At 37.6% G+C, this 12,735-nt stretch overlaps 1 protein-coding gene across 1 annotated transcript in view; it reads left to right on the top strand.

Moving 5' to 3' along the window:
• SMYD3 (SET and MYND domain containing 3) overlaps window positions 1–12,735 on the top strand; it is a 744,460-nt gene that overhangs the window by 628,010 nt on the left and 103,715 nt on the right. The window contains exon 11 of the mRNA XM_089693285.1: window positions 3,883–4,051. Within this exon, the coding sequence (XP_089549411.1) occupies window positions 3,883–4,051 (169 nt within the window). The remainder of the gene's footprint in view (window positions 1–3,882; window positions 4,052–12,735) is intronic.

Below are 12,735 nucleotides of genomic sequence, written 5' to 3'. Positions count from 1 at the left end.
TACCTTGATTAAAAAGTTGATTGGAGAGGGGAAAACATATAAAGAATTGCAGAAAATGATAGGCTGCTCAGCTAAAATGATCGCAAATGCTTTAAAATGGCAACCAAAACCTGAAAGATGTGGAAGAAAGCGAAAAACTACCATTCGAATGGATAGAAGAATAGCCATGGCAAGGACTCAGCCAACAATCAGCTCTAGGAAGATCAAAGAAGGTGTAAAGTTACCTGTGAGTACTGTTACAATTAGAAGACGCCTATGTGAAGCCAAGCTATCTGCAAGAAGCCCCCGCAAAGTCCCACTGTTGAAAAAAAGACATGTGCTGAAGAGGTTACAATTTGCCAAAGAGCACATTGACTGGCCTAAAGAGAAATGGCGCAACATTTTCTGGACTGATAAAAGTAAGAGTGTTCTTTTTGGGTCTAGTGGCCGGAGACAGTTTGTCAGACGACCCCCAAACACTGAATTCAAGCCACAGTACACTGTGAAGACAGTGAAGCATGGTTGCGCAAGCATCATGATATGGGGATGTTTCTCATACTACGGTGTTGGGCCTATTTATCGCAACCTAGGGATCATGGATCAGTTTGAACACATCAGAATACTTGAAGAGGTCATGCTGCCTTATGCTGAAGAGGAAATGTCCTTGAAATGGGTGTTCCAACAAGACAACGACCCCAAACACACCAGTAAACATGCAACATCTTGGTTCCAGACCAACAAGATTGACGTTATGGCGTGGCCAGCCCAATCCCCGGATCTTAATCCAATAGAAAACTTGTGGGGTGACATAAAAAATGCAGTTTCTGAGGCAAAACCAAGAAACCAAGAAGAACTGTGGAATGTAGTCCAATCATCCTGGGCTGGAATACCTGTTCACAGGTGCCAGAAGTTGTTTGGTTCCATGTAACACAGATGTACAGCAGTTCTCAGAAACAGTGCTTATACAACTAAATATTAATTAAGTGATTCAAAGGAAAGCAAAATCTTCAAACATATTTCAGTTTATATAGTGAATGTTTGAGTTTGTAAAGAAGAATACAAACACTGCTATTTTTTAAACAGTCTAATATTCACTTTTCTTCAATTTTTTTAGAGGAACAACACAAATTTGATATATTTTTCTTCATGTTTCGATTTGGAATAGAATGTGTAGTGTTCCCAATGCATTTGTGTGTATGGAGATAAAAGCTATTAGAAGGATTTTGAGCTTTATTCACTTTTTTCAACACACTGCTATTATTTTGAACACAACTGTATGTCCTATTTAGTTCAACATTCATTATCCTTTGCCCAATCAGCATTCATCCTGTTTTTAGCCTGTGCAATAGCTGCCCATCACTGTTCTTCAGACTAGCATTCTTTCCTCTACATCCAATTTGCAGTGAAGCACCACCCCCATCCCCTCCCCCTGTACTATACTTGGTGATGTCATTTTTTGATGTTATTTTTTAAGACAGTGTTCTTGCCAGGCAATATTGTAACATTAATCTCCAAGAATGGCAATTCACGACTGAATACCAAAGCAATGACCTATGTTTATTATTATTTTTGTGACAATAATTTTTTGCTGCCTTTTTTATGATGATAATATGGTGGTGCTTCAAAAGAGTTCAAAGAATTGTAGTTTCTGAGTGGCATTAAATGTCACCAAACCTGCATACAGTGGGCAGTACTTTGACAGACCATGATTTTGAGGCTTGAAATTACATTTTTATAGAAACTTGAGACTTTTTTTTTTTAATGGAGGCATAGACTAGTGTGATGGATAAGAGACCTCTATGTATGTTCTTGTTGACTTGCCTGGAGTTAGCTGTATAGAATAAAGAGTTTACAATTCATTTAAGTTTTTATTTCAATGTTTTTCATTTGTTCACGAGAAAATGCAGGCTAAGCTGTCAACGTTATTTATGCAAACTTGGATTTAAAGTGGAGTATTCAGCCTTAGGGAACAGAGTACACTTGGCTTTATCCTTTTTGTCATATAACATCTGCAGCTAGAGTTAACTGACAGCAACTTAACACCTGCTGCATGATCTCTATCAACAAAAGTGTTCCCTTGTATAGCTAGCGGGGGTCTGCTAATCTGTTAGCCCAGGGGGGAACTGCGATAATATCATTATACTTCCATAGAAATCCCACTGATATGAATCTCTAATCTTGCAAATACCCTTTTTGCTTATATCAGACAGATAACACTTGACCCTAGCAGGTAGCTCTAAAGTGCAGCATGTGTGTAACAAGTGAGGATTGTGGCATAGATCTACAACATTTAAATATTCCATCCACCTGTATGTTTGTGAAAGTTCTAATTTTTCTGGGTCGTGGTATAACTAGTAGCAGTTAGCCACATTCAACTAGACTTGTTCTGTAATGTTGAAGACACTTGAAGACAATTCATAGCTTCTCCAAGCCACTTCAATTCCAATGAGTGTCAGCAAGATACCCCAAAATATATTTCCACTCAGGTAGCAAATACATCTTAATCCAATCATCACGTGTATGATGAAGAGGTCCTGCATGGCTTCAAAATGTTGCACCTATGTTGTAAGGTTGTATAGTCTTGACTTTTGTAGAATTTGCCTTACTATGGTTGGGCCATTTGTTTGTTCATTGTTTTTTTTGTCTCCCCATGGAGCATATCTTTGTATGTCTTCTCAACAAACAAATAGCCCAATATAGGAGGGCAAATTCTATAGGTCAAGACTTGGCAGTCTTCCTACACCTTAGAGGAAAGGAACATTCTTTTGAAGATAGCGAAAGCACATTTTTAAAAGAGAGAATAACTGTTTGCATAAAGTGTGAAAGAGGCCATCTACCTCAAACTCGAAACAACCACCTCTGAACAGGGATGGGAGTGTCAATTCCATCAATCTTCCACATTTGATGCAATTTTAAAATCTCTACTCCAGTGATTTGACAATACTTCACACCTTTAGCCATGTAAATCGCAGAAGTGACACCTATGTAGACATCCTCACTCTAAGGCTGGGATTTTGTAAATAAAGTTAACACAAGTTTGACTCCTTCCATTCTGTTCTTGCATAATTAACATCTAAACATTCCATGGTAATTGGATTAATGTGTCTGTGTTAATGGTGTGGATATAGTTTCTGAAGTATCTTCCTGACACTGGACACTGTCATTGGAATTGTATAAGTAGCTTGCATAAATGTCTTCAGCATTACAGGACAAAAACAGCAGAATGTAAATAACTTCTACTAGCCATTTTACTTTAGGTACGGGATTCCAATAATGTTAAACATTTGCTAAAGATGAGATCAGTGAGCATCACAGAGACCTAATATAACTGATAGCTGCTCATGTCAACCGCATGCCTGCGTATGGACAAAATGCTTCCTATGGGACAACAGATGGACATATTTGGCAGAGGTAGGCTTCTGTTTTGTACAGAATTGAGCATTTAGTCTTAAGGCTAGCAATAGTAAATAGCAAGCTGGTTTTACTTAATTAAAGGTGACATTTTGCACGTCAGTAACCACACTTGCATTGCATAGCCTGCAGTGTATTCTAATAGAATCAAATACATCAACACTGGCAATGGGAAAAAGAATCTTGCCAAACAGTGTGCGCATTCCATATACTGTTTCAGGACTATCACCAATGGTTTAAAATGTTAAAGTCAAATTTAAAAAACAATCCCTAGCCGGGAACATGTACAATGAAAAAATAGCAGTTTTCACTGCATTATTCGCCTTTAATTCGGAGCTACCTCATCAGTAATTCAACTAGATGTTGGCAGTCTTCTTTGTTGCATGATGGGCAGTTTTAAACAGAAGTCATATTAGTTTAACAAAGTAAGATAACATGTTGCAGTTATGAAGGGTTGCCAATGCTCGGAAATAAAATCCTTAATGCTAACAGAAAGAGAAGAAGCTGTAAATCTGGCTAGGAAACTGCTCAACACCAGTGGACTGCCAGACAAGAATATTCATCAGCTGAAGGTTCTTGACTTTGCCATGGATTCATGCATCAGTCTTGGCATGTGGAAGGAAGCCTTGAAGTTTGGTTTACGAACATTGAAGCCTTACAGGTAAGTGATTTTAAATATCTAATCAACGTAGAATGGCAACTAGCATTTTTAGAAAGATAGACGAGCAATAGCAGCCAAAATATTTTAACAGCAAAAGACTCTTCTAAATGTCGTTGAAATATTGTTTCTTTTGCAAGCCAGTTGCAAAAAAGATATATATTAGCTGATATGTTGAAGCGTGACATGGGAAAAAAAGGTGAGAAATTGGTGGGATATAGCACCATTAGAGAAACATCAGAAAGATATATTAGCTGAAACTCTTTTAGGAATGATTCCTCAATTTAATCAACAATTTGTACCAAATTTAACAATGAAGCACTTGGGTTAGTGATAAGCAGACTGTGTAAATAAAAGTATGAAGTGCTACATGCACACTTGGCTTTTAAATGTATGTTAAATTCTGGTATTTTTGTGTGCCTGGGAGGCACAGATGCAGCATCTGGTGCCATTGCAAGGGGCTTGTCAATAATTCAGCTTTAAATGTAGACTATCAAGGACTCAATCCACTGGCCACTTTCATTGAAAGGAAAAAGGTTATTTTACAGAATAGCTGCCCCCACAAGGGTTATCATCATTACACAGAGCAGCAAAATAGTTTTATTCTCCTGGATATATATATATATATATATATATATATATATATATATATATATAAAAAACATTTTGGTTCTGTTATACCCACAGTCTGTCTTCACACAAACAATGTCAACTCAGCTGTCTGGCTATTGGCTATATGCATGGGCTGTACAGGCTTTCTGCCTACTGGAGCACTTTCTTTCTCACAGTAAGACCGTATCCCACTCACTACTCATCAGCAGGGATGAGTTCAGATGTGTTCAGATCCTAGTCTGTACCCGCCTGAGCTATCCTGCTAAGGAGCTGTTGCAAAACCCTGAGAAGGAAAATGCTCCAGTAGGCAGAAAGCCTGTACAGTTAGGCAACTCAATAGCCAGAAGGCTGAGTTGACATTGCAGTTTGTTATCAGATTGGGGCAGTGGTGGAATGTGGAGAAGGAAAGTGTACATCGCTTATGATTCCTCCCATAAAATGAACCTTCTATGTTGCCTATGGGAAAAATTCAGGTTCATTTTCAAGGTATACAATATTATAAAGGTTCTTTAACCTTGTTGCCAATGAAGTGTGTTTTTTTTCAGACTGTAAATAAACTGTAGGAAAGAAAAGCTGTAAATGATTTGGTTAGCTTAGCAACTTAAGACATAAAGTACACAGGCTCTCAGGCAGTTTATTATCAGATTGGGGCAGTGGCTGAGTGTGGGGAAGGAAAGTGCACATTGCTTATGGTTGTTCCAATTAAATGAACTTTCTATGTTGCCTATGGGAAAAATTCAGATTCTATTTCACAGTATACAATATTATAAAGTTTCTTTAACCTCGATTGCAAAAAAGCATATTTTTTTCAGTCTGTACAAAAATTATAGGAAAGAAAAACAGAGGGGATACTCATAGTGACTAGTTAGCTATTAGGTGCAGAATATAAATGCTATCAAGTAGCTGGTAGCTGACAACACAGACTTTAAAGAATTGATTTTACGGTAGGTATACTACAGACTTACAACCTAGAGCCATGTCATATATTCAGCTCTCCCATTGGTGATACCACACCAACATCAAGATCACTATTATTCCACTTACATTTTCCTATGAAGTCATGCCCTTGATGTCTGAACCACAGAAAGATCACTATATTGCTTGCTGCTCATTTATATTAATGATAATGAAATCCTAATAAGAGGACAAAATTATATAAAGTATTGCTTTTAAATGGACCTTCCTGTAACTTTAAATCTGCATAAATAAATTCCTGACATATCACAATATACAGAAGTAAAAAGAGGGTTCAAAAATGTGCCACCTTCAACATTAAAACATAGTACCTGAGCTTCAGTCCAGTGACTTTGCCTAGGCTGACACACAAATCTATCTCTCAACCCCCCACCTCACCCCCTCGGTCTCTGCCCGAATCACACACCTACTGAGCGACATATCAGACTGGATGTCGCTCCACTTCCTTAAACTGAACCTCTCCAAAACCGAGTTTCTTGTCTTCCCCCCAGCCCGGACAGCACCCCCCATTGACTTCTCCGTCACATCCAACAACGCCACCATCAAACCCGCCCCACTTGGTGTCATTCTGGACTCCAACCTATCCTTCCAGCCCCAAGTCCAATCTTTAATAAACTCGTGCAGACTCCACCTCCGCAACATCGCCAAAATACGCACGTTCCTAACCCCAGAAACCACTAAACAGCTCATCCACTCCCTCATCATATCACGACTCGACTACTGCAACTCCCTCCTCACTGGCCTGCCTCGCCGCTGGCTATCCCCGCTTCAGTCGATCCTGAATACGGCTGCCAGACTCATTCACCTTTCCAACCGCTCCATCTCCGCCACCCCCCTCTGCCAATCCCTCCACTGGCTTCCGATTGCGCAACGGATCAAATTCAAAATCCTAACACTGACGTAGAAAGCTGTCCACCATACTGCCCCAAACTACATCACTGACGTAATATCCAAGTACCGCCCAGCACGCACACTCCGCTCCTCACAAGACCTCCTTCTCTCTAGTTCCCTGGTCTCCTCCTCCCATGCGTGCCTCCAGGACTTCTCCAGGGTGTCACCCATCCTCTGGAACTCCCTACCCCAACCCATCAGATTATCACCTACTCTCCTCTCCTTTAGGCGCACCCTGAAAACCCATCTCTTCAGGGAAGCCTACCCCACCCTCTGCTAACCTGCCGACCTCCTCCACTCTTCCTACCACTCCATCCCCCACAGCTATCTCCTCCTGTACCACTATCCCCTCCCTCCTAGATTGTAAGCTTGAAAGAGCAGGGCCCTCAATCCCCTCATGTTTTGCATTGTATTGGTATTGTTCTGTCACATGTTCTGTCTCCCTTTGTAATGTACAGCGCTGAGCGAACCATTGGCGCTTTATAAATACTGTATAATAATAATAGGCTGAGATGATGTCATCATTCTGCTACAGGCAGCATTTCCTCAAAAGATCAGACTGCAACATTGTAATGTCTAAGTAGCAAGTTACAAGGTGACGGGCTGTAACACGGGTTTATCTGCGTTTAGACATTGGTAAATACAGCTGGGAACTGCACAAACACCAGGATTTACATTAGGGTCATTTTTAAACCAGAGTCTCAATCCAGGAAGAAGATGATGGATAATGCCTGAACAAAGATGGCTCCTTGCTTCTGGAGAAAAAAAAAATAAGACAAAGGCATTCTCAGAGGGAGTACTGTGATCTCTGTAAAAATGAATAAATAACTGCAAGGTGTTATTAACATTATTTAGAATGCATCCACTTAATATAACATAATATAACTGAAGCTAAGTCCACCCTAATCTTACAATGCCACTATGGTTATCCTGAACACATTTTAATATGTACTTAAATTCGGCTATTTTTAGTATTTTATTTTGACAGACTTCAGAGGCAGTCGATGTATTGACCGGAATTATAAATGTTAGCAAAAGGCACATGAATATGTAAAGGAGAAGATGAAAGTGGATCTGCACTGTTTGTATTGCAAACTACTTTTAAGCAAAGTCGATGCAAGGTCATTGCAGCAGCCCTTGGTGGCTAAGCATTACTAATACAAACATAAAGGGTTTAGCAAGAGCTAGATAAATAACAGTGAAACTTTTGTTTAAAATTAAATATGTGATGACTGAATAACACAAAAAAAGATCTCAGACAAAAGCTATAAAACAACACTAATTATTATTAGTGTCTGCATTTCTTTGCTCTTTATAAATTAATGTCTGCTTTTTGATGGAGAACAGCCCAAAGCATCCTAGTGTGCCAGCTTTATGCCACAAAGACTTTGTTCTTAAAACATAAGTGATTGCATACAGCAGGTAGCTAGGTAAATACGTAAGGCAAACATCAACGCCTCATCTCATTTTCTCCTTTCCTGAACTGACCTCAAACTCCCTACATGTTCTAATACATCTATCATGGTACTGAAGTTTGATCAGCTGTAAGATGTAACAAAAAAGAAACCTTGGAGATGTAGTGTATGACACAGGTACCTTTATTATAAGCCGGGCTCTAACTGATCGACATCACACCGAACTACACCAATCACACAAACTGAGGTTAGTCATGCCAGTTGAGCAATTTGCACTGCTGAAGCACATTACTACCCAAAAAAGTACTAAATATCTACTTTCTAAAAGTATGACATAACAAAAGAACAAAATGTAATCTACTGCAGGTTACTAGTCCTTATACTGTATGTAGTAGCTGCATTTGTTTTCTTTTTGCGTGCTAAGAACAGTTTCAGCAAGTGCAGAAAGTCTTTGCTGATCTTGCCAGAAATGCAGTGTCCATGTCACATCCTGTTATCTGCAATGAAGACAAAAAATATTATCTCTCCTATGTAAACTACAAATCATCCACTATGTACAGGTGAAACTCGAAAAAATTAGAATATCGTGTAAAAGTTCATTTATTTCAGTAATGCGACTTAAAAGGTAAAACTAATATATGAGATAGACTCATTACATGCAAAGCAAGATAGTTCAAGCCGTGATTTGTCATAATTGTGATGATTATGGCTTACAGCTCATGAAAACCCCAAATCCACAATCTCAGAAAATTAGAATATTACATGCAATCAATAAAACAAGGATTGTACATAGAACAATATCGGACCTCAGAAAAGTATAAGCATGCATATGTACTCAGTACATGGTTTGGGCCCTTTTGCAGCAATTACTGCCTCAATCCGGCATGGCATGGAAACTTTCAGCCTGTGGCACTGCTGAGGTGTTATGGAAGACCAGGATGCTTCAATAGTGGCCTCCAGCTCTTCTGCATTGTTCGGTCTCATGTCTCTCATCTTTCTCTTGGCAATGCCCCATAGATTCTCTATGGGGTTCAGGTCAGGCGAGTTTGCTGGTCAATCAAGCACAGTAATCCCACAGTCATTGAACCAGGTTTTGTTGCTTTTGGCAGTGTGGGCAGGTGCCAAGTCCTGCTGGAAAATGAAGTCAGCATCCCCATAAAGCTCGTCTGCGGAAGGAAGCATGAAGTGCTCCAAAATCTCCTGGTAGATGGCTGCGTTGACCCTGGACTTAATGAAGCACAGTGGACCAACACCAGCAGATGACATGGCTCCCCAAATCAACACAGACTGTGGAAACTTCATACTGGACTCAAGCATCTTGCAGTGTGTGCCTCTCAATTCTTCCTCCATACTCTACATTATTTCATTATGTTATGGCTTAATTAGCTGATTAGAGTGGGACACTTTGAGCCTAGAATATTGCACCTTTTCACAATATTCTAATTTTCTGAGATTGTAGATTTGGGGTTTTCCTGAGCTGTAAGCCATAATCATCACAATTATGACAAATCGCGGCTTGAACTATCTTGCTTTGCATGTAATGAGTCTATCTCATATATTAGTTTCACCTTTTAGGTTGCATTACTGATATAAATTAACTTTTGCACGATATTCTAATTTTTTGAGTTTTACCTGTATATCTAGATATATATCTAAAGCGAGCAAAATCCTCTCTTGTATTAAAAGAGGTATAGACTCCAGAGAGAGAGATATCATATTACCCCTGTACAAATCATTAGTAATACCTCATCTGGAATATGCAGTTCAGTTTTGGGCACTAATTCACAAAAAGAACTGGAGAAAGTGCAGAGACAGCAACCAAACTGATATGAGGCATGGAGGAGGTCAACTATGAGGAAATTGAATTTATTCTCTCTTGAGAAGAGGAGAGTAAGGGGGGAGATATGATAAACATGTATGAATACATCAGTGGTTCATATAGTGAAATTTAGTTTGGGTACAGCATTGCATGACCGCGCAATTACCAGTGGAAATAATGCAGTGCTGAACAGCAGAAAATGGCCTGGTCATGAAGGGGGGTAAATCCTCCGGAGGGCAAGTAGTTAAGGACACTGTGCATGGCAGGCCGCTCCTTAACAACCAGCTACTATCGAATGAATTTGAATCATTTATTTTATTTGGATGTTTCTAACATCTGAATGAAACAAATACATTTTGTTAATGTTTTATTTGGATTAGTTGAAATTTGTTATTGTATTCAGAAATTTGGATACATCCGAATTTCCGAATAATACAAATTTTGTCTAAATTGTAATTCAGAACGAAACAAACCGCACATGTCCACTTTCAGTCCTGGTGACAACCAGCACCCTGAATAATAGAGAGAGCTAATCTTTCTACTGAGAATACAAACCGCAACGGAAAAAAAAACTGACTGGGGTTCTAACCCTTCCCCACTCTGTCTCTGTCTAAAACAAAGAAGGCCTTGTCTTTTGAAACATTTAAAAAAAATGATGGCTGAAATGGAACTTTTATGTAACAAATGCATGTTTTATATGAGAGCGCAGCAATACACTGCATTCATATGATTTTTGGCTGACAGACGTGAAAAGTGGCATCTTTTATTTAATATTTGATTTCATTATACAAAACAATTCATTTCATCATGTACATTAATTTTATTTAATTGATATAAGGAAATAATGATGAATGTGTTAAGATAACCGTGGTTAAGGTAATATTTGCAAGTCACTACAAGTCCTAATTTTACAGACTGAGCAAAGGCGTACACACACCTAGTGGTTTCCTTGATGTGTATTTTATGTAGCCGGTTATGTTAAATTTTAATGAAGCAGTGACTCAGTTTTTATTCTTTGAAAACAGAGCCTAAAGAACACATGCTGAGGCAAAGAACTTGCAAATTGTATTTTTTTACTGAAACTGTGCCCAGCATAGAAATGCTGTCTGTATAGCAATAGAAGAATAAAAAATGGCACAGCTAAAATATCAGGGTTGTGAGGCAACTGTTAGATCTACAGTCTACAATCAATTTTTATATACAGTATTTCTTCTATACTATGTGTAATATAACCAGATGGGTCAACACAAAAAAATCTCTTTGATAAGGAGTTTTTATTTCTCAAATTATTTATTGAGCAAATACTGCAAAATAGAGAGGTAATTTTTACGATTTTCTGGGATTATTTCTCCTTTGCTGGAATATCTAAAGAGATACAGACATGTGCAGTTCATTTCAGTATGAATTGAAATTCGGATGAAATTTTCATTATTCAGAGATTTAGATGTATATGAATTTCCAAATCACAATCATAACAGATTTTAACTAATACTAAATAAATTATAAGGAAACAAATGATCCAAATACAAATTTGAATATGAATTTGAAAAATAATTCCAATTCAAAATGGAAACATTTTGCAGTAAATACAGAAAGGTATAAAGGTTCAATAAGATGTTGACTCCTACTTAGGCTGCTGGATAGAATAGAATAGAATAGAGTAAAACAGAATGGAATAGAAAATAAAGGAGAACAGAGAGTAGAATAAAACAGAATAGAAAATAAAAGAAATAGAATAGGAGATAAATAATAAAATAGAATAGAAAATCAAGGAATAGAGTAGCATAGAAGAGAATAGAAAATAAAGGTATAGAATAAAACAGAACTAAATATAATAGAAAATAAAAGAATAGAAAATAATAGATTAGAAAAAAATTCTAATAAATTCTAATAAATTAGAATTGAAATTTGTACACTATTGACGTGGTTGGGTATGTGGCAGAGATCCACAGGGCAAAGCAGAGAAATTTAGAGGGAAGTGGTTCTATTGGTCTCTGTATAAATATTCTGAGGAACATGGCTCAATCCTTGCAACTTAGGGGTGGAGACCCTCCCCCTCACATTTTTTCATTCCCTCCCCCCTCCCTCCACTCACATGCCCATCCCCCCCACCCTTTTTTTCCTATTCTCTTCTCTCCTTTCGCCTTCATTTCCCTTTTGATTTCTCTTTTACAGTTTCTGTATTAACCCTCCTAGCTGTCCCAGATGTGGGGCCTCATGTCCTTTTGTTTTTTATTTGATGGGAAAATTGCTCAGATAGGAAATTATTTATCTGACTGGTTATCTACTAATTTTCACAGTGGTACACATACTGACTGTTTGGTGATATGGATGTCTAGTTTGGTGGCCATTGCAGACTGCCTTAAGACTTGTATTTTATGACCCTGTAATTTGCTACCTGTCTGAGCATAATATATTTCAATAAAAAATATGAAAAAACTATAAAAATTTTAAATTTAAATTTTGATTTTTGAAATAATAATAAACATTTATATTTGAAAATAACAAATATAGCAAACAAATCGTAATATACAACACATTCCAAAAAGAATCATTCTAACATAATGAATATGACTAATTTAAATTATTAAAATTTTTTCTAATTTGAAAATGAATTTGAAGTTGAAACATATTGCAAAAACGACAGTAAGGTATAAAAGTGAAATAAGATGCGGATTCCTACTGCTTTATAGATTAGAATAGAATACAAAAGAAAGGAATAAAATAGAATGGAAAATAAAAGGATAGAATAAAACAGACTAGAGCAGAATATAAGAGGATAGAATAAATAGAATAGAATAAAATGAAAGGAATAGAATAAAACAATGGTATAGAAAAGAATATAAAGAAATAGAAAAGAATAGAGTAGAATGGAAAAAAATAGATTAAAATAGTAATTATAGACGTCTTCCAAAATTCAAAATTCATAGTTTTTCTCATGCAGCCTGTGGGGAGAGGATCTCCTGGGCTCTACC

This window comes from Staurois parvus, unplaced genomic scaffold, assembly GCF_062004578.1.
Source record: "Staurois parvus isolate SC_StPar_1 unplaced genomic scaffold, SC_StPar_1.0 ptg000619l, whole genome shotgun sequence".
In the NCBI taxonomy this organism is placed as follows: Eukaryota; Metazoa; Chordata; class Amphibia; order Anura; family Ranidae; genus Staurois; species Staurois parvus.
This window is presented reverse-complemented; position numbering and strand designations above follow the sequence as displayed.